At 43.2% G+C, this 27,412-nt stretch overlaps 1 protein-coding gene across 3 annotated transcripts in view; it reads right to left on the bottom strand.

Moving 5' to 3' along the window:
* The window catches only part of inpp5b (inositol polyphosphate-5-phosphatase B), a 147,725-nt gene that overhangs the window by 67,130 nt on the left and 53,183 nt on the right, over positions 1 to 27,412 (bottom strand). Inside the window, exon 1 of one of the 3 annotated variants that reach the window (XM_068006432.1) lies at positions 23,018 to 23,081. The exons of the other annotated variants lie outside the window; for them this stretch is intronic. Coding sequence (XP_067862533.1) covers positions 23,018 to 23,045 — 28 coding nt within the window. The 5' untranslated portion in view covers positions 23,046 to 23,081. Of the gene's footprint in view, positions 1 to 23,017; positions 23,082 to 27,412 lie in introns of those variants that run through there. 3 annotated transcript variants of the gene reach the window in all.

The raw sequence follows: 27,412 nt of genomic DNA, 5'->3' as shown, positions 1-27,412 counted from the left end.
TTGGATACATTAAACTCGGTCCTCTCATCTAAGTCATTGATATAGATTGTAAACAGTTGAGGCCCAAGCACTGATCCTTGCAGCACCCCACTTGTTACAACCTGCCAACCCGAAAATGACCTGTTTATTCCTATTCACTGTTTTCTGTCTGTTTTCCAATCCTCAATCCATGTTAATATGTTATCCCCAATCCCATGAACCTATACCAAGTCAATTTCTTTTGCCTAGGCAAAGGGATTTCCTCGGTTCAAAGTAGTCAGGGCATTTTCACTTGGGAGCGTTGAGAGACAGAAGTTAAAAGCAGAATAGTTTATATTGGACTGTTCCTGATATCACCATTCCTAATTTTAAAAAAAAATGTGGACTAATCTATCAAACGGTCATAATGTGTCAGCATACTGACGAGTTCCTTCTTTGGCGAGATTCTGCAAGCTAATCCCAGGAGAGGGCTGAATTTCAAAGTTAAATCTGGATTACAGTTCCAGGGTTGCAGTATATCCAAAAGATACTTTCTTTAAAAAATAAATGGCAACAGCCACACCAGTCCATAGAAGAACGCTTCCTGTTGGTTGCTCGGCTACTGAGTCTTTCAATTGAGTCAATAGTCTTTAACGTCCTCAGGATTTCCCTTCTCACATGAAAATGAAATGTGTGAAACTGAAACCATGTGAACTAAGTTTGGGAGGATTTTTTTTTGAATACCAATGGAAAGAATAAACACTTTCAGGAAATAAGCTCTGACAGTGCAGCACAAATCAATCACAAAAACAAACTGGATGAGGAAAACTAAAAGTGAATTATTCCCCATTTTAAAAAAATACCAAGAGTTATGATCGACTTTAAGGAGAATAAGTTCAAATAAGTTTGGGGCAGCTCTAAATTAGTTCCTAGTTGGTCTGAATCCACAGCACGAAAGTGTGCCTACCTCGGCGATAATTGACAAATCAGACAGGCCATTAAGAAAAGGAAATGTCACACACATTATAGCAGTAGTACTCTGACATGCGAGTTCTTGATGCAGGTCCTAGGTAAAGAAAATGTCCGAACCCCAACACTAACATTCCTCACTGTTAGCAAATATTATAAAAGAAACATCATAATTGTTTGAAACTGATTTCAAACAGGTACAACAGATAACACCGCCAGGTTAAAACCATACAACTAAATTATAAAGGAATGAAACTTTACAGGTCTCCAGGATTCATATGCCTTAAATTGTACTATCTCTAATCATATTGATATTGACTGACCTTTGCAGATTTTCAGATGGACTACATGCTCACTATACCAGTCCCTGAAAGCACAATATAACGTGAAATGTGTTGCAGTTAATCTTCCCAAGCATTGAGTGAACTCAAAAAAGCCTGGAGCAAAGGCCTGGTTGTCGTCTGTACATGTGCAGTTTATAAGGCGTTGGTATAGTCTACTGGTCCGAGACTGGTAGAGGCAGAGACCAGTTTGCATCCAGTAGCACCTGACTTATACTGCAGACTGCACGTAGCTGCAAATTGACATTCCCATCATCGTGCAACAGCTCTGCATAAGCTTGGTCACAATCCCAGCTGGCACACTGTAAATGTTTTGAGAACGTAAGTGGGAGTTGCCACACACAGCACTAAAAGGAATGCAGTGGTTTCTAAAGTGTCCAGGAAGTCCAACAGGCACCATGAGCACTTTTTAAAGCTTGTGTGACACCAACACTGTAGTTATATTCCACATCAAGCACAAGGTGTGCAAGGCAGCATCTCTGAAAGGATCTTACCACGCAGTGCTTCGGAGACAGATCAGAACCAGGTTCCTTTTCCATCACTTCACGTTGATGGAAAAGTGGTAGAGTAACTGAACCGATAAAAATATTTGTGAGGATGGGTTGTTTGCACAATTTGTTGCTTATATATACCCAAACTTATACAGAACTAAGAAATATGGAGAAATACGGTATGAAAACTTCCACTCCCCAATACTGTCAGTCATTTAATACAGGTTCACAGAGGTATCCGGAGTGGTTTTGGGCTCATTCGCAGCGCTCCCTCCCCCACCAACGATCACACTCTCACATAGCAATTTTTCCCTTGGTAGTTGCACTGCGGCTGGCTGGAAATATTGGGGGCCATTTCCTGTCCCCTCTGCACCTGGACACTGGGCAGGTGGAGAATACTCGTCCAGATGTGGCGTGAACCCACTTCTGTTTCTGGATTCAGGTCACTTACATAAGGCAAACACTCCCCCAATGCAGACCCAACCCTGGAAGGGCTTAGTACCTCAAAGTGTGAGAGAAGCCTCCCATGCTGTTCCTGTCCTGGGAAGAAAAAAAGAGACTGACCTTGGGTCTGTTGTCTTTGCTATATGCCCCTAGGCAATCTTCTGATCAAAGAATGCATGCGCACAGGGCCAAAGGCCCACTTGTTCAGTCACCCCTCAAAACGGCCACCCATCTGGTGTTCCGGGAGGAAAATGAGGTGCAAGGGCTGGGAAGCCCAACTCCCACCTCATTACTGTGGAGAACGTGAGCTTGAACCTGTTGTAGGCACTCCATCCTTCCCAATCGAGAAAGGCCTGGAAATCTCGCAGTAACGTAAAGGGGAGGGAGATGGAGTCCCTGCCCCCTTTTCCTGTGCTTTGCGCCAGGAGAATAAGTGCTGCCCAGGAGGAAAGCACTGGAACATAGGCCTGACTAATTTTAAAATATAAATTAAATTTTAGGTTCCATTAATTCACACAATGGGCAAACTGGAATGGCCATATTGTTAGTTATGCGGAATAAAGGCGTGGAATGTGTCTGTTTAATGCCCTACAATGAGCTAAACTCTCAAGGTCTATCAGGTCTCAGCCGAGAAGGGGGCGGGTTTGCATTAAATTCAAATCTGATATTTTCTTGTAAAACTGAAGAAGGTATCAGAGTGCTTTAGATTTCAACCCAGATACTGTTCAGAGCAGGAAACTGTATCAAGAGCTATTGTATAACTTCATTGTTTCTACGGTGATTAATGATAATGTGCTAACAGTCAAGAGTCCCAAATGTAATCAAGAAACAATGGGCTCCGATTAAGCTCTTTGTCTTGAATGTAGAATAATCACACTGTATTCATGGAGTAATGTAATCATTAAGACAATCAATTTCCAAAAGGTCATTTTACAGAAGATTACAAATTACAGTAGAAAATGTAGCTTTGTTAGATCAGACAAGAAAGTTTCTTCCTCTTCATACATGGAAATGTGTTGCACTGTCTGTCTCGAGTTATTGTGGTCTTGAGTGTCACAGATTGGTAGGATACAGATCTGCTTTACCATCAGTGCAGTGGTTGCACCCCATACTCTGGAAATAATGTCTCAGCCCTTCTGGCCTTGCTACATAACACCTCTCTCTTCAACTAGGCCTTCCGCTATCTCTCCTTACTCATTCCAAACTCATTCCCCTACTCCTGGTCAGGTCCAACTCTTAATTTGTGAAATGCCATGGGATATCTTGCTATGTTAAAGGCAAAAAAGTAGCTGAAACTTTGAGGTTTGATAAAGACAAGGCCTCAAAAATTCACCAGGTGCTGCATCTTGAGCTAAGTGCCGAGATGTGCCTGCCTGCCTCTGATTCTTGATCTTTCCGCTAATGGGAACAGTTTCTCTCTATCTACTCTGTCTAGCCCTTCATGATTTTGAATACCTCTATCAAATCACCTCGCAACCTTCTTTGTTCCAAGGAGAACAACCCCAGCTTCTCCAGTCTCCATGTAACTAAAGTCCCTCGTCCCTGGAATCATTCTAGTAAATCTCTTCTGCACTCTCTCTACGGCCTTCACATCTTTAATAAAGTATGGTGCCCAGAACTGGACACAATTCTTCAGTTGTGGCCGAACCAGTGTTTTATAAAGGTTCATCGTGACTTCCTTACTTCTGTACTCTGAGCCTCTATTTATAAAGCCCAGAATCCCGTATGCTTTTTTAACACTTTCTCAACCTGCCCTGCCACTTTCAATGATTTGTGTACATATACCCCCAGATCTCTCTGTTCCTTTACCCCTTTTAGAATTGTGTCCTTTAGTTTATATTGCCTCTCCCCATTTTTCCTTCTGAAATTCATCACTTCGCATTTTTCTGCGTTAAATTTCACCTGCCACGTGTGCGCCCATGTCACCAGCCTGTCTATATCCTCTTGAATTCTATCACTAGCCTCCTCATTGTTCACTACCCTCCCAAGTTTTGAGTCATCTGCAAATTTTGAAATTGTGCCCTGTACTTCCAAGTCCAAGTCATTAATATATATCAAGAAAAGCAGTGGTCCCAGCACCGACCCCTGGGGAACACCACTGTACACCTCCCTCCAGTCCGAAGAATAACCGTTCACCACTACTCTGTGATTCCTGTCACTTAGCCAATTTCGTATCCATGCTGCGGATAGATTGTGGCCGGTATACGTGACAGCGACTGGAGGAAATCTAGTATGTTGGCAGTTATTAGGAGCTTCTAGGAATCATTGGCTGAGGACTGTAGTGTCCAACAGTTTGCCGTGGATCAGGGCAGTAGCCGAGTCATGGTTTGACCCTGAGGAAGATGATAATACAGAGGCGGGCGGGCTAAGAAAGCTTACTTTGGCTTTTAAATCAAAGGGGAAGAGAATAAACAAAAAGGGAAGGTGCACGAAGTCAGAGGGAATGTGGGAGGTAAAAAGGAATGGAGACAAGAGGGGGGTAATGCAGGCAGATCCCAAGCGTGTTTTAACTGTGGGAAAATGGGAATAAGGAGTGTAGGTTCCCGAAAGGAGGGAAACCAGGATACGAGGGTCTTGGAGGGTCAAAACCATGGGTGGTAGAGACAAAGCAAGAGAAGGCAGAAGATCCAGTAAAACTCTTAGTGGCCACATTACAGCAGGTTATGTGTAGGGATCAACGAAAACTGGATACTGCAGTAAGTAAGGAGGGATCTGGTGAATCTATACTCCCACAATGACTAAGCCGTGCACAGCCAGAATATCTGTGCCCACTGACCTATGATGAGTAGGGCAGACCGTGTGTCAATATTAAAGTAGGGACCACTTGGGGAAGTTATCTAGTTGAGCATGGTGGTTCACTCTCCCAACCCCACCACTTCTCCTTGGTCGAGCGGGGTCCTGTTTAAATTGACAGGTTTTACAGGTAATGAACAGGCTGGGGCGGTATTGATACCCTTGACTATAGAAGTAGGACCTGTTGTCACCAAATGGGAATGTGTGCTTATGAAATGGGAAGAACCCAGCTCGGGACTTCTTGGAGCCGATTACATGTTGGCCCATCACGTGATTGTAGATATGAAAAATAATTGCCTATGGGGGGGCAGCTAATTCGGACAAGCCAGGGGAGATTTTAGTCATTCCCAAAGATGAAAAGGTTAAAGGCAGTGCCTACACGATGAAACCGAAGGGGAGCTATGACCTGGAACAATTGGTCGATAGCATCCCGGCGAGGTATCGAACGAATGTACGGCATAACCACACCGTGTTCGCTACTCACGGTCATGATTGTGGAAGGGTGACAGGGGTAGAGGTGAGGGTAGATGGGGATCCAATGTCACGGCCTCAGAAACAGTATAATTTTCCCCGAGAAGCAGAAAAGGATTTGCGAACTGCGATAAACTCCTTGGTGAAGTAGGATGAGGTCCTGCCCCTAGTCCTAATGAACATCAGGGCCAGTCTCTCTAAAAGTACGGGACATTCCCCACATGAGTTGATGACAGGGAGGTCAATGAGGACCCGACTTGAGCTGGTGCCGATCCTCTCAGAAACGCAGACTAAGGAGGTCACCGGAGACAGGCTTGTGAGGGATCTGCATGATACTTTAAGGAAGCTGCACTGGGAGGCAGTTAATAACATGGGAAAACAGAACCAAAAGAATAAAATGCTGTTGGAACCACTGAAAGCGCAGGAATGGAAAGTAGGGGACCAAATCATGATTAGAAATTACGAGAGAATAGAAGCATTCGAACCATTGTATAAAGGGCCGTACCGTATTGTGGATAAGGCAAGTCCCGTGGTATATGCGGTACAACTGCCGAAACGGGTAAAATGGTCCCATATTAACCAGTGTAAGCTCTATAAAGAGAGGAGAACAAAACAAACTAAAGCCCAGGGAACGATCATGAGTTTGATCAGTGCAAGCCTTCCTCCCATGTTGTGGGATGATGAGGATAACTCAGGGGGAGGGGCGGTGAGAAGGAGTAGTCGGATACCTCGGCCTAGGGTGCCCTGGACGCCTCCTCCTACATCACCCCTAGGCCCCAAGCAGCCCAAACCTCGAGGGAAAGGAAAAAGAAAGCGGTGATTAACCCGTACTATGTAAATATGTGAATAACTTTAGTCGAACCTGTGAAGGGAAGACCCCTCACAGAGCAGTGCTTTGTACTTTATTTTTCTTTTGTAGAAGCGAGTCAAACCAAAGACACAAGATGAAGTGGACACTGTGGCTGAACGTGTTGGTGATCCAAATTGGAGCAGAGCAGGGGAGCCAGGGGGACATTGAGATGTCTCTCGTTTATGGGCGTATGGGAGGAATCGGTCCCACTGTAATTAAGTGGGGGACGACATGAGGTAACAATGGTATGGATACATACTCCCACGATGGGAATTGGCCAGGCTGGCTAGGGTCAAATTCCACCAAGTTACTCAGGTCAAACCGGGTACAAAATTAAGGAAGTATCGGTGTCCTGTCCAAAAGTAAATATCACAGTCAGCAAGGTACAGGTGAAGGAGGGTAGACAGGTTTGTCTAGAATGCCAAGGGAGCACCTACATGGGTTGGTGGTGGTGGTTACGAAGGAAAGACGAAAAGAAAGGTGACGCATCCACGGATCGGGAAAAACTGGGTAATAACTCAAACAGACCCGACTAAGGAAGGGGTAAAATCGTTTTGGGACAAATGGTGGAAGAGGGAGCAAGGAGTTTATGTGTGTGTGGTTGGGTTGAGGCATAAATGTCAAGGAGGGTTCACCATTGCTTTTAAATGACAATAGCAAGACTCCGGGTCAGGAATGAATTGGACTCAGAGTATTGACTCTTGCGTGGTCGCCGATCCTCCAGAGATAATCAATGCTACCGAACTGGTCGCGCACGAATTAAAGTCCCCACCAAAAACCCCAAAGACTCGGGATATAGAGGTTAAGTGTCCCATAACGACACCCGGACCTAGAAATGGGATGGTGTTGATTCCAACAGGGAAAGTGCTGTATCACGGTGTGCATTACGAGGTAGCCTCGATCATTCTCAATTTAACAGAGTTACAGTTCCCCAGGTGGTGCTCACCAGAAACGGTGAGGTTGTATGAGAAACTGCGAAAGGAGATGTTCCTGCAATTTTATGAGAAAGACTATGGGGACGAGAGTTGGCAAGATTTATATAAACCGGTAAAAATCAGTCACCCAGGTCACTGGTCAACAGTATGAATAATACTCAGCTGCAAATGCAGGTGAATACCTTAAAGGACCAGCAAAAGGAAATACTGGGGAAGGGTAATAATATTGAGGGACAAGAGTTGCAGGAAGGCCAAGTGATGACAATTCACTTGAAGAAATAATAGCTGAGTTGGAAACTCACGCCCAGACAATAAATAAATTAATGAGGACCGAAATGCATCTGATCAGGCCGCCTGAAATGACGTGTGTGTCATGTACGGCGCCTGTTTGTTAAACGAGGGGCGCGCTAATCTGGAGGATTTAAAGCAAGGCCGCGTACCATCATGGATTGGCAACGGACACCTAAGAGCTATAAGTGCATAAAACAACCGTATGAATCCATGTCAGTTACGGTGGGCCTCCGAAGCACACCCAGTCCCGGTCAACTGTGGCCATAACAAACAAACGGTAATGGGAATAGCCCTTAGGATGCCGGTGATGGATCAGTCACAAGGACCCGCGCTGGTATACCGGATAGAGAAAGTCGGTGTTATTCGGAATGGGGTACATGTAACGCATCATAAGACCCCTCCGTATGTGGTTAAAATGGGAAACTCTATAACCGGCACCAATCTGGACGGATGTCAGGGACGAGGTACACATGTGGCGTTGTGCCCATGCTACCTGAATCTTTTCAATCAGCCAGTATGTGGGTTCAAATTTGGGGGTGGACAGCCTATCAACTGTACCATGGAAGTAATGGCTCAGGGCCATGTCCCGCCCCAGGTTGCGTAAAAGGGTAATGGAACTTACTGTGTCACAACTAGTGAAAGCCAATATCGGGTACCCAATGATACCTGGTGCCCAGTTCAAGATTCTACCTTTTGCTTCAGACCCCAGGTGGAGATCTGGGTAGCACAGGAAAGGATAATCTCCATCTCGGATTACACCCCAATCAATATCACAATTAATGGTAGTTTGCCGAACATATCGCGTTTTGGATATGATATGGACATGTTGGGCCGAAGGGCCTGTTTCCATGTTGTAACTTCTATGATTCTATGATTCTATATCCCGCCATTACCAGAACACTTGACTAAACTGGTAAAGGAAGTAGAACTTTCCCAAAAACATTACTATACGCTACAGCAACAGAATAATAAAGCGAGGGGTGAAATTGAAGAAATAGTTACCCCTTCTTGGTGGGATAGTGGGTTCAATATTGAATTCAAATCGCATCGCATGTATTAGTGATTGTGCAATTGATTGTGTTGTATTTATTGATACTGCTTTGTAAACAAAAAGGAAAGGCTAAGAAGGAAAAACGTGTAAGATTGTTAAAAGGGGATCTGGGATGGTTAGACCAAATGTATTGGTGTGATTAAAAAATTTAAGCCATGATGTGGAGATGCCGGTTATAGACTGGGTTGGACAAATGTAAGGAGTCTTACAACACCAGGTTATAGTCCAACAGCTTTATTTGAAATCACAAGCTTTCGGAGGCTTCCTCCTTCGTCAAGTGAAGTGTAGGATTCCATAAAGGTGCAGCATATATAGTCAGAGAACAATGCCTGGTGATTACAGATAATCTTTCCAACTGCCCGTTATCAAAGCAATCAAAGGAGTTGAATGGTGTTCAGACAGACATTTCTCTGTCTGAACACCATTCAACTCCTTTGATTGCTTTGATAACGGGCAGTTGGAAAGATTATCTGTAATCACCAGGCATTGTTCTCTGACTATATATGCTGCACCTTTATGGAATCCTACACTTCACCTGACGAAGGAGGAAGCCTCCGAAAGCTTGTGATTTCAAATAAAGCTGTTGGACTATAACCTGGTGTTTTAAGACTCCTTACATAAAAAATTTAAGATTTGGCTGAAACCGGCAATGCACCTGAGAGTGGAGGAGAAGCATCAAAAGTAATATCTCTAGTGTATACGAGATATTAAAGGAGGGACTGTAAGACTACAAATATGGAAAATACTGTAAAAACACTGTAAAACTGCAAGACATGAAACAGGCTGTGAGATATGAAACAGTTAACCCCAGGTGCCAGTCAAAGAGGCTCCAGTCCATGATCAGTTTTGGAGACTCACTTACATCAAACAATGGTCCCCTGGCGAAGACACATTAATATTGAGATGTATAATCAAACTGAGCCTCTGAGCTATGCTCAGTCTCGGACAAGAACGGAAAGCCTTTCAGACCTAAACAATGCTGTGAGCCAAGGGCTCATCACAGTGAGGAATATCGCATTGTCCTGATGCTGTGCAGGTAGCAGGGGAGGAGATAAGAAGTTGTCTCTCGACCTCACAGCTCTGCACAACTAAGGAGTTTTGAATCACCGAGATGCCCAGATGAAGACGTGTGAATGTCAAGCAATCCAACAGATTGATAGCTGAAACCACAGTTGAGGCCCGAGTGGGGGCTTGCATGACTGGAACACTATAAGAAGGTACAACATCAACACGAGGAGGCTGCAGTCAAGGGAAGAAGGATGGAAACTGGCCAATTCCAGGTCCAGGCCGACCAAAGGGCGTCTTTCACCGAGTTGATGGTCTTCCAGCAGCAGTTCATGTCAGTCTCTGTGTGCGTCCCTGGGAACAGCCTGTAGAGCACAGAGTCCTGTGTTACGGAACTGCTCGGGACGAACCTGGTCAGATACCACAACATCTCTCTCCAGGCTTTCTTTGCAAAGGCACATTCCAGAAGGAGATGGGTGACGGTTTCGTCTCCACCGCAGCCTTCTCGGGACAGCGCGCGGTGGCGCTGAGAGTCCGGGAGTGCATAAAGGATCTGACGGGAAGGGCCCTTCTCACCACCAGCCAAGCTATGTCTTGGTGCTTGTTTGAAAGCTCTGGCGATGAGGCGTTCTGCCAAATGACATTGACAGTCTGCTCGGGGAACCAACCAACAGGATCCATCATCTCCTTTTCCCGCAGGTTCTCGAGGACGTTACGTGCGAACCACTTACTGATCGCCTTGTGGTCAAAGGTGTTTTTTTGCATAAACTTTTCGACGAAGGACAGGTGAGGCGGAACGGTCCAACTGGACGGAGCGTTCCGTGGCAGCGTGGCCAGGTCCATCCTTCGCAACACCGGGGACAAGTAGAACCCCAGCACGTAGTGACGCTTTGTGTTTGCGTACCAAGGGTCCACGCAAAGCTTGATGCAGCCACACACGAAAGTGGCCATCAGGATGAGGACCATGTTGGGCACGCCTTTCCCCCCTTTCTCTGGAGATTTGTACATCGTGTCCCTGTGGACACGGTCCATTTTTGATCTCCAGATAAAGTGGAAGACGGCTCGGGTGACTGTCGCGGCGCAGGAGCGAGGTATGGGCCAGACCTGTGCCATGTACAGGAACACCGAGAGCACCTCGCACCTGATGACTAGGTTCTTGCCCACGCCCGAAACTTGCTGGTCTTCCAGTGCAAGGAGCTGTCCTTGACAGAGCGCTGCAGACTGGCACATTCCAAGGTCCAGGACTACGTGTTCAGGGACGCACTGAGGACGGGTGTGGCCACCGCAAAGGCTCTGTGGAGAAAGGCAACCGTTTAGAGCCTTCCCGCCATTGTATACCGAGGGGCTGCAATCAGGGAAAAACCCCTCGAGCAGAACGTAAAATTCAAATTGATGTAATGTACCTGTAATGAATCTGTAATCAATAATCGGTATTGACTGTAATGCAATGAGGCACCCTACAGTGTCATGAACTGTAATTATGTACAATGTGTTCATTGAACTGTACTTTATGTAACCTGCAAATTGTATAATCTGTATTGTGTACGTTTGGAATGTGATATGACAACTATTGTATGTATTGCTGCAAATTTTATGAATATAGTATATTTTTGGAAATAAAAATTCCAGGTCCAGGCCTACGATCAGCATTGGTAACGACTAGCCGCATGGGTGATTGTAAGTTCCAGGCAAATCATAGAAGGGTTTGTACTGGGGTTTTGTTGGTCTAATAAACTAACAAGTTTGGGTTGAGCCAAAGCCTGTATGTTGCCTGCAATTTTGTTCTTGTAATTCCGAGGTCCAAGAACCGGTGTAAGGCGGAAGGGAACAGAACACCTTACATCCCTCAGCAACCTAGGATGCATCCCGTGCGGGATGCATCTATTTTAAGTACAGCTAGCCTTTCTAGTATCTCTTCTTTATCAATTTTTAGCCCATCCACTATCTCAACTATATCTTGCTTCACTGAGACTATGGCAGCATCTTCTTCCTTGGTAAAGACAGATGCAAAGTACTCATTTAGTATCTCGGCCATGCCCTCTGCCTCCATGAGTAGATCTCCTTTATGGTCCCTAATCGGCCCCACCCTACCTCTTACTTCCCGTTTACTGTTTACATGCCTACGGAAGTCTTTTGGATTCCCTTTTATGTTGGCCACCAGTCTATTCTAATACTCTCTGGCCCTCTTATTTCCTTTTTCACTTCGCCTCTGAACTTTCTATATTCTGCCTGGTTCTCATTTGTATTATCAACCTGACATCTGTCATACGCCCCTTTTTTCTGCTTCACCTCTGCTCTCTTTTGTCATCCAGGAAGCTCTGTCTTTAGTTGCTCTACCTTTCTCCCTCGTGGGAATGTACCTAGACTGTACCCGAACCATCTCCTCTTTGAAGGCCGCGCTCTGTTCAATTACAGTTTTGCCTGCCAATCTTTGATTCCTATTTACCCGGGCCAGATCTGTTCTCATCCCATTGAAATTGGCCCTCCTCCAATTGAGTATTTTTACTTTAGAGTGGTAAGTGGCCTTTTCCATAGCTATTCTAAACCTTGTGATACTATGATCGCTGTTGCCTAAATGTTTTCCCACTGACACTTGCTCCACTTGGCCCGCCTCATTCCCTAGAACCAAGTCCAGCAATGCCTCCTTCCTCGTTGGGCTGGAAACATACTGGTCAAGAAAGTTATCCTGAACACATTTCAAAAATTCCTCCCCCTCTTTGCCCCTTATATTATCATCCTAGTCTATATTAGGATAGTTGAAGTCCCCCGTTATCACCACTCTATAGCTTTTGCTCCACTCTAATTTCCCTGCAAATTTGCTCCTCTATCTCCTTCCCACTAGCTGGTGACCTACAGGATACACCCAGTAATGTAATGGCACCTCTGTTGTTTCTTTACTCTAACCAAATAGACCCCTCCAGGACATCCTCTCTCTTCAGCACTGCAATATTCTCCTTAAATCAGTACTGCCACCTCCCCACCTCCTTTCTTCCCTTCCCTATCTTTCCTGAGCACCTTGTATCCAGGAATATTTACTACCCAATCCTGCCCTTTTTTGAGCCAGGTCTCAGTTATCGCCACAACATTGTGTTCCCATGTGGCTATTTGCGCCTGCAGCTCATCAACCTTGTTTACCATGCCTCCTGCGTTTACACACATGCACTGCAAACCAGTCTTAGGCTTTCTTGTATTCTCTCAGTCTGACCCCACCTAATACTGTACTATTTCTTGCTCTGGTGCTATCTTTTGCTCCCGATCCTTTGTGTCCCTTGTTTCTCCTTTCCAATGGCTACATCCTGGTGCCCATCTCCCTGCCAAATTAGTTTAAACCCCCCCTCCCCCCACAGCACTAGCAAACCTCCCCGTGAGGACATTGGTCCCAGCTCCGTTGAGGTGCAACCATCCAGCCTGTACAGGTCTCACCTCCCCCAGAACTGGTCCCAATGCCCCAGTAATCTAATGCCTGCCCTCCTGCACCATCTTGCCAGTCATGCATTCATTTGCTCCATCCTCCTATTTCTATACTCACTAGCACGTGGCACCGGGAGTAATCCGGAGATTACTACCTTTGGAGGTCCTGCTCCTTAAAATCTGCTTGCAGGGCTTCATTCCTCTTTCTACCTATGTCGTCGGTACCGATATGGACCACGACCTCTGGCTGTTCACCCTCCCCCTCCAGAATATACTGCAGCCGTTCAGTGACATCCTTTACCCTGGCACCAGGGGGCAATATACCATCCTGGAATCACATCTGCGGTCTCAGAAACGCCTGTCTGCTCCCCTAACTATAGTATCCCCTATTACTATTGCTCTCCTGACCTTTCTCCTCCCGCCCCCGTAGAGCTGAGCCACCCATGGTGCTACGGTCTTGGCTCTAGCTGCACTTCGCAGAGGAACCCTCTCCCTCACCATTATTACTAGTTAGAGAGAGAGATGCACTCAGGGGACTCGTGCACTACCTGCCTGGTCCTCCTTGTCTGTCTGGCAGTCACCCAGTCCCTCTCTGCCTGCACCCTCTTCAGACGCGGGGTGACCACCTCCTGAAACGTGCTATCCACGAGGCACATTCTCTACATATGGTATTGGCTACCATCCCTATATTTGTATCAACAGAATACAGGATTACTTCTACTGATCAGAAATTCATTCATAGTTCGCAAGTTCCTTTTTTGTGTTCGTTATTGAATTGCCCATCATGTTGCCTCTGTATTAACAGGAGAGGCTCCAGGCATTCAGAGTAATGATATTTCTCGGCCTTCTTAAAACTTGTCTGTATTTTCCCTCCCTACCCACATAGCATAGAATCTGACACTTTGCCCTAGAAATTCGACCGTGCAGCCTCCTAAACCTCTAATATGGGGGGCACGAAGCACACGCTCATTACAAGCCGGAAATGCGCCACCCATCATATTGGTGTAGTCAATAAAATAGACGTCCAAAACCTACGCTTGAAACAGGCTTTAGGCTATTTACATATTCAAATAAAGCGCCTAACGCCTGTTTCAGATCCCGTCTGCAATACTTGGTTGCCCTGAACGGTGCCGGGCCAGCTGCATTCAGGAAAACCAGGTCTACATGCGGCCTAACATGCGGTCCTTAAAGAGATCACTGCAGGCCGCAACGAACAAGGTTAAGTGTTTAAAATCTACTCACTTGAATGTGGAGCCAGCCACTGCTCCCATACACAGAGGTCCGATCTTTGATCCCTCTTCTCTGGTGAGCTGCCTGGGGGCACCCATTAGGCGTGTGCAGCATGCAGGCTCGATGATAACGAGGCCCGAGGCACAATATTATGTGTGCCTCGGGCCTAGCCCCTGTTTTTGGCCGCGCTTGAATTTCTAGGCCATTATGTTACAAAATGCTCTACTACGCACACGTAAGGGAGTTAATCTTCTGAAGGTTAGTGATTATCATTAAAGAAAAAAGTCGTCTAGCATCAGTTGTGTAATTTAACAGTTTATTTTCTGTACACAATCATGAAACACACAGCATCCTCATGAAACTACAAAGGCAAAAAAACATTGTTGTATGAAAAGGAAATGATTTGCATCTATGTGGTTCCTTGTGTTTCTCAGAGATATCGTAACATATTTCATATTATGTTACTTTCGAAATGCAGTGGTCAGACGTGGTAGCCACATTGTATACAAGAAGATTCTATCAATGGTTGTTAAACAAATTAACCAGTTAATCTCTCCTTGGTGATGTTGGCCAGTAGGCCGAGATCTCTTTGCTCCTCTGAATAATGCAATGCGACCTTTAACATCCATCGCAACGATTTATTGTCTCTTCCAAAGAAAGACACCTGCAACAATGCAGCACTCCTCACATGTGTCCTGCTGTGGGGTTAAAACCTTCAACTTATGATTCAGTACAACCAACTAAGCCAAGCTGACGCAAATGTTATAAAATACATAAATTATTTTCCACCAGAAGCTAGTTTTGTACGTCTATTACATTCCTCTGCAGTCTCGTCTAATGCCACACACAGTGGAGCATTAAGGTATCTGCTTTCAGATTACATGCAAGCTCTGTTCTTATCACTGTCTGATTCACTTTGATGAGTACACATTCTAAGTCAGTATTCTCATGTGGCAGAGAGAAAAATCTCGTCAGGTGAGTTTGAGCAATGAAAATATTATCTGACTTCTCTGGAAATTTTCAGGTCCCTAGTGCCACCATGATACTGATCCACAGCAACAACTTCACTTCTTCCATTCATGTTCCAACATGTAATCCTCCCTCTGTTCTACAATTGCATTTGCTCCTTTAATAACATTAGAAAACCAGTCAACTAAGGACACGAACCTGCCTTCTGTGGTGGTCTTTTTTGATTCTCAGTTTTTGTGTAACTTTTCCCAAGGTTCCGCAAGCAATTATTAGCAACAAAGAATATTTTACCCAAAGACACAAAGCTATAAACTATTTGCTGTGTCATCCTTTAGTCAGTAAACTTGTGTCTTACAACCTATTTTGCCATATGCAAGGTTACAGGTACTGGCCTTCATCATCTGTACCCATCATCTCTATAGGGGCCGATTCCTGAAACTGAAATGGAACAAACTTGCATAGGAATGATCTCTGCAGAGTCACGGTGTTGTGCATGACAGTGAGAAATAGTCTCTTTTGTAGGGATAACAAATTAAAGAATGGTAGGAAGAACACGATTTAGGAACCTACAGATGAACATCAAAGCAGTTTGACAGTGCAAAAAAAAGCAATGAAAACTTTAAGAGGGCCACTAACGATCAAACTTCCTGCAAACTGAGTCACTTAGTCAGGGAAGACCTCTGGAGCCTTTATGACTCAGTTTCAGTACTCTTTATTTTGCACGCTCTTCAAAATCAACAGCCAAAAATCAGATGCCAATTGCAATAAGTACAACAACAAAGCATATGTTAAACACCAAAGGGCGTTCTCCCATCAGCATTCTCCCACAGTGTGCTCTACAGAGACCACATTAAAAAAAAATTAACAACTGGTTATTCATCTGAGTGCTGTTTATGGAACTTTACTGGAACAAAGTGGCTATTGTGTTGCCAACTGGCAATGTAATTCAACAGTAATTCATTGTATGTAGCATTTTGATATGTTTTGAGGCAATAAAGCACCAAATAAATGCCAATTTAAAAAATTTATTCCAATGCCACTGTAGAATTATTTGGTCTGCACTAAGGTCTTCCTTTGCTGTCATCACTACCAATGCAAACTTTTTTTTGTGCCACAATATCTGTGTTTGTTCAACTCTCTTCCCACAGTAGGAAAACACAAACCAACCTATTTTGGACACCATAACAAGAATGGGAAAGAAAAAAGCCATTTTTAAATTCTGCTGCTCACAGCTGCTACTAATACAACAGCCATTTCTATTTGAATATAAGTGAATACCAAAAAAACACATGTAGCCAATTCAAGGGAAATTACAAAATCTTGTTTCTATCTATAGATTGCCAAAACAAGCTAAAAAAAAAGCTTCTGTTGGCAAAAGTTGGTGTTGTATTTCATGCACTTGGTGGCATAACAGGATGTTGCTGTTGGCAATTATAAGCAGAGGTCTCAATACTGACCCTATTGATGGCTCGTTACACAGAAATACATAGGAGGGGGTCATTTAGTGAGGCTCACTCTAGGCACAAGACCTGCTAGCAGCGAGTGCAGGTCATAAAAATCGGGACAACAATGCTGTAGGGTTATCTCCGCTATCACCCTTGCCGTTAGGCTCCATGTCAGGAGCAGAGCCTCACAAAATTACCCCAAAGGATCAATGAACTAATGCATGCTCCAACTACCCACGGTTCAGCAAGTGCGGCTGCTTATGTCCCTCATTAATATTTTGGACTGCACAGAAGACAGAAGTTCTCTTTGTAGATAATGTGTTGTTGGCAGATTTGCCCAAAGATGTATCGTGCTCCACTAACTTACTTGAATAACGGGCTAATCAGTGGGATATTGTGGTGGGCACCCCAAGTGTTATGGCTCTACGCGGCTCAAGATGGGATCTCTAAGATATTGACACAAAAGTACGTTTTTCCCAATTGTTGATTCAAATTGGTATCTGGAGAGGTTTGGTAAATGCTCTTTGCTTTACAAGAGGTGAAGGGCACTCCGGTCTTCCTCATGTATCGTCAATGACTTCAAAGTCCCAATGCAAATCAAGTCAAGTGTCTAAACATAGTTCCTTCATGTTTCTAAGGCATGCAACAGAAGGGTTTTCTTTGAGCCTTCATTGAGATGCAAGACCAAGTTTGGAGCTGGATCTGTGACAAAATGGGGAAAATGATTGCAGGGAAGGAGGATTCTGCCTACAGTGAAATGTCATTCAATTCCATAGAAGGAGAATCAACTCACAATGGGTAAATATTTTTCCCAAAGCCCCTCACCTGAGAACATAGATTAAGCAGATGGAGACAAGTAAGCCTGGTCTGCAGCATCTGACATGTACTTTTAGAACATATAAATGGGTTGCATCTTGCGAGATGAATTGAATAGGTTCTCCAAGAGAAGAATAAGGCAACAGCTGCTAGTAGGTGTAATCTGAACGTATGCTCATATATGCAAGTTCAGTGCCTACCTTGATGGGATTCAAAGAAGCAAGTGGTGTGTGTCCCTATGGGAGAATACATGTAGTGCGTACGCGATTGTTGTGGGAGATATGAGTTTCGATTCATGGGCACTGGCACCAGTACTGGGGAAAGTGGGAGCTGTACCGTTGGGACGGGCTTCATCTGAACCATGCTGGGGCCAGTGTTCTGGCGAATCATATAACTAGGGCGGTAGAGAGGGCTTTAAACTAAATAGTGGGGGTGAGGGATCAAGTAAGGGAAGATGTGATAAATTAAAGAAAGAAGACAAGGCACGAGAGCAAGGTAGCAATAAGGGAAATGATAATCAGAGAGTGGCAGGAAGGGACAGAACTTAAGAGTGCGCCAGTAGATAAGGTTAGAGGTTTCAAAAATAGTAAAAAGACAGCACTAAAGGCTTTGTATCTGAATGCGCGTAGCATTCCTAACAAAATGGATGAATTGATAGCTCAAATAGAAATAAATATGTACGATCTGATAGCCATTACAGAGTCATGGCTGCAAGATGACAATGACTGGAACCTGAATATTCAAGGGTACTTAACATTTCGGAAGGACAGGAAGCTAGGAAAAGGTGGAGGGGTAGCTCTGTTAATAAGGATGACATGAGTATAATAGAGAGAAATGACCTTAGTTCTAAACACCAAGATGTAGAATCAGTTTGGGTCGAGATAAGAAATAGTAAAGGCAAGAAGTCACTTGTGGGAGTAATTTATAGGCCCCCTAACAGTAACCACACTGTAGAACAGGGTATACAGGAAGAAATAATGGGGGCTTGTGAGAAAGCAACAGCAGTAATCATGGGTGATTTTAATCTACATATAGATTGGAAGAACCTGATTGGCAAAGGTAGCCTGGAAGATGAGTTCAGAGTGCTTTCGGTACAGTTTCATACAGCAGGCTATTCTAGATCTGGTAATGTGTAATGAGACAGGAATAATTAATGACCTCATTGTAAAGGAGCCTCTAGGTAGCAGTGATCACAATATGATTGAATTTCGCATTCACTTTGAGGGAGAGAAGAGAAAGTCTAAGACTAGTGTTTTAAACTTAAATAAGGGCAATTATGAGGCATTAAGACAAAGCTGGCAAAAGTGAACTGGGAAATTAGGTTAAGAGATAGGTCAATAGAGATGCAGTGGCAGACATTTAATGAGATATTTCATAACACTCAGCAAAGATACATTCCAGTGAGAAAGAAAGACTCTAGGGAAAGGACGTACCATCCGTGGCTAACTAAGGAAGTTAAAGATAGTATCAAATTGAAAGAAAAAGCATACAATTCCGCAAAGATTAGTGGCAGGTCAGAAGAATGGACAGAATATAAAAAAACAGCAAAGAATGACTAAAAGAATAATAAGGAGGGAGAAATTAGAGTACGAGAGAAAGCTAGCTAGAAATATAAAAACAGATAGTAAGAGTTTCTACAGGTATTTAAAAAGGAAAAGAATAAGTAAAGTGAGCGTTGGTCCTCTAGAGAGTGAGTCTGAGGAATTAATAATGGAGAATAAGGAAATGGCTGATGAATTGAACAGATATTTTGCATCTGTCTTCACTGTAAAGGATACAAATAACATGCCAGAAATAATTGTGAATCAAGAGGTGAAAGGGAGGGAGGAACTTAAAACATTTATAATCATCAGGGAAAGGGTTTTGAAAAAATTATTAGAACTAAAAGCTGACAAGTCCCCAGGTCCTGATGGACTTCATCCTAGGGTCTTAAAAGACGTGGCTGCAGAGATAGTAGATGCATTGGTATTAATTTTCCAAAATTCCCTAGATTCTGGAAGGGTCCAATCAGATTGGAAAATAGCAAATGTAACTCCTCTATTCAAGAAAGGAGGGAGAAAGAAAGCAGGAAACTACAGGCCAGTTAGCTTAACATCTGTCATAGGGAAAATACTAGAATCTATTATTAAGGAGGTTATAGCAGGGCACTTAGAAAATCTCAATGCAATCAGGTAGAGTCAACACAGCTTTGTGAAAGGGAAATCGTGTTTGACTAATTTATTAGAGTTCTTTGAGGAAGTAACAAGCAACATAGATAAAGGGGATCCTGTGGATGTGGTGTGCTTGGATTTCTAGAAGGCTTTTGACAAGGTGCCACATCAAAGGCCACTACACAAAATAAGAGCTCATGGTGTAGGGGGTAACATATTAGCATGGATAAAGGATTGGTTAGCTAACAGGAAACAAAGAGTAGGCATAAATGGGTCATTTTCAGGTTGGCAAGATGTAACGAGTGGAGTGCCACAGGGATCAATGCTTGGGCCTCAACTATTTAAAATCTGTATCAATGACTTGGATGAAGGGACCGAACGTATGGTTGCTAAATTTGCTAAAGGGACGTAGGAAACTAAGTTGTGAAGAGGACATAAGGAGTCTGCAAAGGGATATAGATAGGTTAAGTGAGTGGGCAAAAATTTGGCAGATGGAGTACAATGTGGGAAAATGTGAACTTGTCCACTTTGGCAGGAGGAATAGAAAAGCAGTATATTATTTAAATGGAGAGAGATTGCAGAACTCTGAGGTACAGAGGGATCTGGTTGTCCTGGTACATGAATCACAAAAAGTTAGTATGCAGGTACAGCAAGTGATTAGGAAGGCAAACGGAATGTTGTCATTTATTGCAAGGGGAATGGAATATAAAAGTAGAGATGTTTTGCTACAGTTGTACAGGGCATTGGTGAGACCACATCTAGAACATTGTGTGCAGTTTTGGTCTCCTTATTTAAGAAAGGACATAATTGCTTTGGAGGCGGTTCAGAGAAGTTTCACTCAACTGATTCCTGGGATGAGGGGGTTATCTTATGAAGAAAGGTTGGATAAGTTGGGCCTGTATACACTGGAGTTTAGAAAAATGAGAGGTGATCTTATTGAAACATATAAGATCCTGAGGGGACTAGAATGGGTAGAAGCTGAGAGGATGTTTTCACTTGTGGGAGAGACTAGAACTAGGGGCCACAGTTTAAAAATAAAGGGTCGCCCATTTAAGACAGAGATGAGGAGAAATATTTTCTCTCAGAGGGTCGTGAGTCTGTGGAACTCCCTTCCCCAGAATGCGGTGGAGGCAGGGTCATTGAATATTTTTAAGGCTGAGTTAGATAGATTCCTGATTAACAAGGGAGTCAAAGGTTGTAGTAGGTAGATGGGAAAGGAGGGTTGAGGTCACAATCAGATCAGCCATGATCTTACCAAATGGCAGAAAAGGCTCGAGGGGCTGAATGGCCTACTCCTGCTCTTAATTCGTATATTTGTATGTAGGTTACAGAAAATGAACTTGTGAATTTTTCAGTATTTTAGTTTGAAGACTCGAGTAAGATGATCGCTTGCCATACATGCCAGACACCCAGACACCCAATACAAAACCACAATTTAGGTGCACCCACCACAACACTTGTGTTCCCCTCAAACATGAAATTCATGCCTGTTTTTTGGGCAATAAAACGGCCTCCAAAGTCTCCAATATGGCAGACATGCTCATTATGAACTGGAAGTAGTGCCCGCCATATCAGTAGACAAAAAAAAATCAGTGTGCAATGCTCATGCCTGAAACCCAATATCGGGAGTGCCTCAGGCCTCACCATTCAGTGCAGGGATCATTCCCTGCGTCCCCTGTGTTCCCAAAAATGGGCATGACCGAATTTCTAGGCTGAAGACTTAACTTGGCTTAAATGTTAGTGACTTCTGTGCTTCTACTCTGGTCTTATTTTGGACCACTAACCTGATATTGTCCTTAACCACATGCAGAGCTAACATTAACTGCTTAGGAACAAAACTATTTTGTTTAAAAGTCTGATACATACATTAGCCCCTCAAAATGAAAGCATGAATCACTTATGGAACCTTTTTGAATGAGAAGCCACATTAAAATTTGAGAACACAGCACCTACTGCAACATACTGTGATTAAAACTGCCAAGTGCAGGCAATTGGGACTAGCTTAGTGGTATAAACTGGGCGACATGGACAAGCTGGGCCGAAGGGCCTGTTTCCATGTTGTAAACTTCTATGATTCTAAAATATTAAAAAACACAATGATATGGGGGAGCAGTGTATTAATCTCTGATGTTTCAATTTTTATTTACTGGGCGTTGAAAATTGAAGAGCCGAAAAATTTTGTGCAATATTTCAAATATTTCTAAATAGTTTTATTATGTAGCACAGAATTTTTAATTTCTGTGCTGCTAGCATTGAGTTTGCACATGGGCAGGGGTGCTGGAAAAACCTGAACATTATCTTCCCTCAACCAGTGTCAGCCGAAGTATTTAATGTATAATATAATGGCTACATCACAGAGATTTTGGAAATGGTACAAAACTAGCTGTCGGGTGCAGAGCAAATGTTTGCCAGTCAAAAGCCCAAGTTTTCTTTCAGCCATAAGATAACAGGCAGCAAGAACGATTTTTATGCAATCGGACCAGTTCTTTATATGAATATAAAAGAACAGTGAGAATGTTTAAACTCCAACAGCTGCTTTCCATTCATCTCACAGCTGTAAAAAAAAACCCACACTGAACAAACATTACTTTAACAACCACACGGCCCACCAGTGAACAGGAGACTAGTGCTCCATTGACATAATAGAGCTACCAGCAAGGGGAGCAGCCAAGGGAGAAAAATAGATCAGTGTAAGGAGCGCTGAATGGACTCTGCCTTAAACCACAAATTCTTAACATTAAAGCTAATAGACAGCCAAATACATTTTCACTTAGATAACTGCATTTGTGAAAATGTTGCTACAAATGGCACCGACTGGCAGCACATCTTGTTGAAAATAATCTCAATTTTTTTTTCTTATTTTGGTTGCTGAAACCTCCACTAGTTTCTGAGCATGTTTCTCTTTCCTCAGTGATTGATTTGGAAAAGTTTAATTTGCTCTCCTTGCTGAAGCATCTTCAATGAAATTTCAAAATCACAAAGAATTTAAGTCACCGTTCACATTCAGTCTCTATGGGCAAGAAATTGGTCCTCACTGTGCCCATTTTCTGGGCAGAAAACAGGGGGCAAAAAGGACCAATTTTGGGGCGCGATGTCCCATGCCCGCATTTACTATGTTGGCAATGGTGGCTTTCCAGGCATCCCTGGCAACCACCTGAAATAGGTGAGCCTTGGGCCTCAGACTTCTGGCGGCATTCCCAGTGCACCAACAGGACAAAACCAATTTTTAGCCCCACGAACTTCCTACTCAACACTGCTCACAAACAGCAGTTGCCTGCCTCTAAACTAAAATCTGGTATCGTGTGCTCAACTACTCGAGACCATCTGATAGCTGGAAACCTCAGGAAGTACAAACCACAGTGCCAGCACTGAATGTAAAAAGGGGAAGTGTTTCTACCTGAATATGCTGCTTCTTCTGTGGACATTTCACAGTTCAGTGCTGCAGTCTGCCTTCAGCTTCTAAACAAGTTCCTGGTTATATAAAGCCTCGGTGACATCACTGCACTCATTTTACAGGCTCCACTAATCAATCACTGAGCGATTCATGTATTTAAACCCAAGTGCACCGTACATACCAAAACACACATAAATGCATTTAATAAACTAAATGCAACATGTTATTGGAAAACCTGATTATTTTCAACTCTACCATATTTGTTAACACATTCAGAAGGGAAAAATCAAAACCTGCTTAGTATCAAAAGGCTGATTTAATCTGCAGTACTCCTTTACAGGCAGTGGCGGTGCAGATTTTATGCTTACAAATGCAAGATGCATAATTCTCAACACCCACAACTGCACCAGCAGTGCCTGAGTGTGGTAGAAGAGGCTCTTAACACAGAAACAACAATATCACATAGGTGGAAGGAACCACTGGTTCATAAGAAGGCAACCGAAGGACTTCCTCTGGGCTCGTGTGAGATCCAGGACCAACTGTGAGGTGGGTTTGTGGCAAAAAGGGAAAACAATTGGGACAGAGGGCTTCATCTTTCACTGATCAGTTACTGAATAACTAGAATCATAGAATCTTATAGCACAGAAAGAGGCCATTTGGCCCATTATGCCTGTGCCGGCTCTTTGAAAGATCCAATTAGACCCAAGCCCCTGTTCTTTCCCCACAGCCCTGCAAATGCTCCCTTTTCAATTTTTAAACCAATTCCCTTTTGAAAGTTATTATTGAATTTGCTTCCACCACCCTTTCTGGCAGTGCATTCCAGATCATGACAACTCGATACGTAAAAACATTTCTTATCTCCCTCCAGGTACTTTTGCCGATCACCTTAAATCTGTGTCCTCTGGTTACCAACCCTCTGCCCGTGAGAACAGCTTCTCCCTATCTACTTTATCAAAACCCTTCATAATTTTCAACATCTTCATTAAATCTCTCCATAATCTTCTCTGCTCTAGGGAGAACAACCTCAGTTTCTCCACATAACTGGAGTCCCACATCCCTGGTACCATTCTGGTAAATCTCCTCTGCACCCTCTCCAAGGCCTTGACATCGTTCCTAAAGTGCAGTAACCAGAATGGGACACAATACTCCAGCTGAGGCCTAGCCAGTGTTTTGTAAAAGGTTTAGCTCAACTTCTTTGCTTTTGTACTCTATGCCTCTATTTATAAAGCCAAGGATCCAGTTTGCTTTTTTAACAGCCATCTCAACTTGTCTTGTCACCTTCAAAGATTTGTGTAGGAGGGGTCAAACTTATGGCTGATCAAAAAAAACACTGGATGAAAAAAGGCACTTTTACAGAATAGGACTGGTAACAGAGCCATGCTCTGGGAAACGAGACCATGTATTTTTGGGCATAGAGGCCCGAGACTTACTCCACACCCGATGGGCTCAGTGCCACCAGAGTCACGGGCAGCACCTAATACAGTGATATTTGGCCCCCACAATCAAATATATTTGAAAAAAAATGTTGGCACTGTACGGGCAGCTAACAGCCCTTCACTGGCTGCTAGTGTCTGACATTCTGATCCTCAACTCACATGATGCTCCCAGCATGTCATGCACTACATGCTGGGAGCGCCATAGAAAGATTAAATGAATGGACTGTGCATTATTGAGTAAGGTCAGTACATTTCAGTGCATGGTCCTGATGAGTTGGAATTGCATTATTTGCCCCATATGGGGCAAATAATGCAATAACTCCACGAGCTACATGGAAATGTGGGTCTGTGATCCTGCAGTCAGGACTAAAGAGTTTTAGCAATGTAAATCAGGTAGTCCTTTGCATCACCTAAAACCAGTTTATCCATTCAATGTAAAAGCTGGGAAGCATTGCAGAGACAGCCATCTGAAACTTAGTGAACTACATCATACAAATTTAAAAGCACCTAAAATCTTCCATTCAAATACTGATATTAATTTAACTGCAACAGAAGGCTATCCCAAACTCAACAAGTTACTGGATTAATCTGTGTCAACGGGATTTCTTTTCTGGAGACTGGAGCCAACTATAGTATTGTGCCAGTACAAATGGTGCCATTGATGATTGATACTGGCACAATACTAGCCTCCAGAAAAGAACTGCCTGACTATGGTATCTTCTGTTGCATCCCTTCATTGCCCCAGTGACTGTTGGCTCCTACCCGATCTGGTGTTTTGCCCCCTTTAACTGGTAAATCAACTCTCTGGTGCTTTGTGTCAGTGTCGGGCATTTTTTTTTATTCCTACTTGCCTGACCGTTCGGGTTGCCACCTGTTCAATTTTGGTTTGAATCTTCTGACTCTTTTGAGTGCTGTATCCAGAAATTTCTAAAATGAAAACAGTACACCAATTTTTCCATTTGCTTCTGTGTTTTGTGAGTTTAAAGGTTGGTAGGATTTTAATTAATTTTCATCATCAGTAAAGCAAACATCAGAATTCAAGCCCCCTTCTTTTCTCCGCAATATTGGGTTTTGGATCTGGCAAAAGTGGCAACCTTACTGCCAGTACTGACCCAATGTAAAAGTGGGTACTGGCATAGGTAACCACTGATTACAACATGGGGTAAATTCTAACAATGTCCTTTAATCGTTACTCATCAGGGTTAAAGCCAACATAACTGACCACACTGTACAGTGTGGTCACTGTACCTTTGAGTAATACCTCACACTACTTTTCTTGTGTCCAAGCTACATTTGTTATCTTATACTTTATTATCTTTCTCTCTTCATTGGTTACTTTTTTAGTTTTTACCCATACTGCTCAGTATAGGTAAAAATGGTCTCTAAGGCATATACGGTAGTTTTACCAATGCTAAAGAGTGTATTTACATTACAGCAGACAACATAATGGGCAACATGACATCATAATGTTGCAGATCACATCTGGCACTATGGATTACTTCTACATTGTAAATATTTACAATTCAGGGTATACAGCTGCTGATGTAGTACAAACTTTCTTTGCAGATTTCTGTGCTCATGAAAATTACAAAAAACTTTTTTTTAAAGATGAATATTATAGCATAGAGCAATATTAGTACAATGCAATCCCGCAGGAAAACTAGGGACTTTCTGGACATATTCTTAGGAAGCGTAATCATCCTGGGAATATTAAGAGGATTGCTCTTTGCATGCTGGGACATCTCAGGCACAAAGGACTCGTACATCCTTGTATCTGAGGGTTTCCAATTAAGCTTCTGCTGCCAACAAAACTGAGCAGTAGACTGATGGATGTGATACAGTCCTCACGCAGATAAGGCCTTTAGGAAGAATCTTTAGCAATCTTACTATCAGAAAAGTTGTTTAGTCTTATGTGATTGAAACACACAGCAGAGGAAAAGATTGTAACATCTAACTGAAGTCCTGTCATAGAATGATATAGAATTTACAGCACAGAAACAGGCCATTCAGCCCAACTGGTCTGTGCTGGTGTTTATGCTCCACATGAGCCTCCTCCCCCCCACTTCATCTAACCCTATCTGCATATCCTTCTATTCCTTTCTCCCTCATGTACTTATCTAGCTTCCCCTTAAATGCATCTATGCTATTCAGCTCAACTACTCCTTGTGGTAGCAAGTTCCACATTCTAATCATTCAATGGGTAAAGAAGTTTCTTCTGAATTCTTTATTGGATTTATTACTGACTGTCTTATATTTATCACCCCAATTTTGGACTCCCCCACAAGTGGAAACATCTTCGCTACATCTACCCTATCATAGCCCTTCATAATTTTAAAGACCTCTATTAGGTCACCCCTCAGCCTTCTCTTTTCAAGAGAAAAGAGCCCCAGCCTGTTCAGACTTTCCTGATAGTTGTAACCTCTCAGTTCTGGTATCATTCTTGTAAATCTTTTTTGCACCTTCTCCAGTGCCTTTTTGTAATATGCAGGTCAGAACTGTAGTGTCCTTCATCAAACTAATTATAATTTGGCAATTATACTTTCTGATACCGCCAGCCCAGTTGAATGACACTGTGAAAAAGGATCCACGTAACTGAATTTATCATTTTCATTGCTTGTGATCCTTGTGGGATTTTCTTGGTGATAAACTAAGGTATGTAAGATCATAGTGCATCAAACGCAGAAGGTTCGGAGAAGGTTTTCAGAAAGGGTAGAAGGTTAAATGAAGTTCTAAAGAGCTTCTGGTCTTGAAAAGCCAAGAAGGTGTTAAGAGTGGATGTTGAAAGATTAAGTGTTATAATCATCAAAAATAAAACTACAAAAAGTGTAGCACTACACTTAGTTAATAGCTAAGGTTCTGAGCACAGCTATTAAGGTAATAGTATAACAACATAGCAGAATAATGTACGTGCAAGGTTAGTTAAGCTGGGGCAAGAATAAGACAACCAAAGGAAGAAGAAATC

This window comes from Heptranchias perlo, chromosome 26 (genome assembly GCF_035084215.1).
Source record: "Heptranchias perlo isolate sHepPer1 chromosome 26, sHepPer1.hap1, whole genome shotgun sequence".
In the NCBI taxonomy this organism is placed as follows: Eukaryota; Metazoa; Chordata; class Chondrichthyes; order Hexanchiformes; family Hexanchidae; genus Heptranchias; species Heptranchias perlo.
The sequence above is the reverse complement of the archived record's forward strand: the minus strand, read 5'-3'. Positions and strand labels throughout refer to the sequence as shown.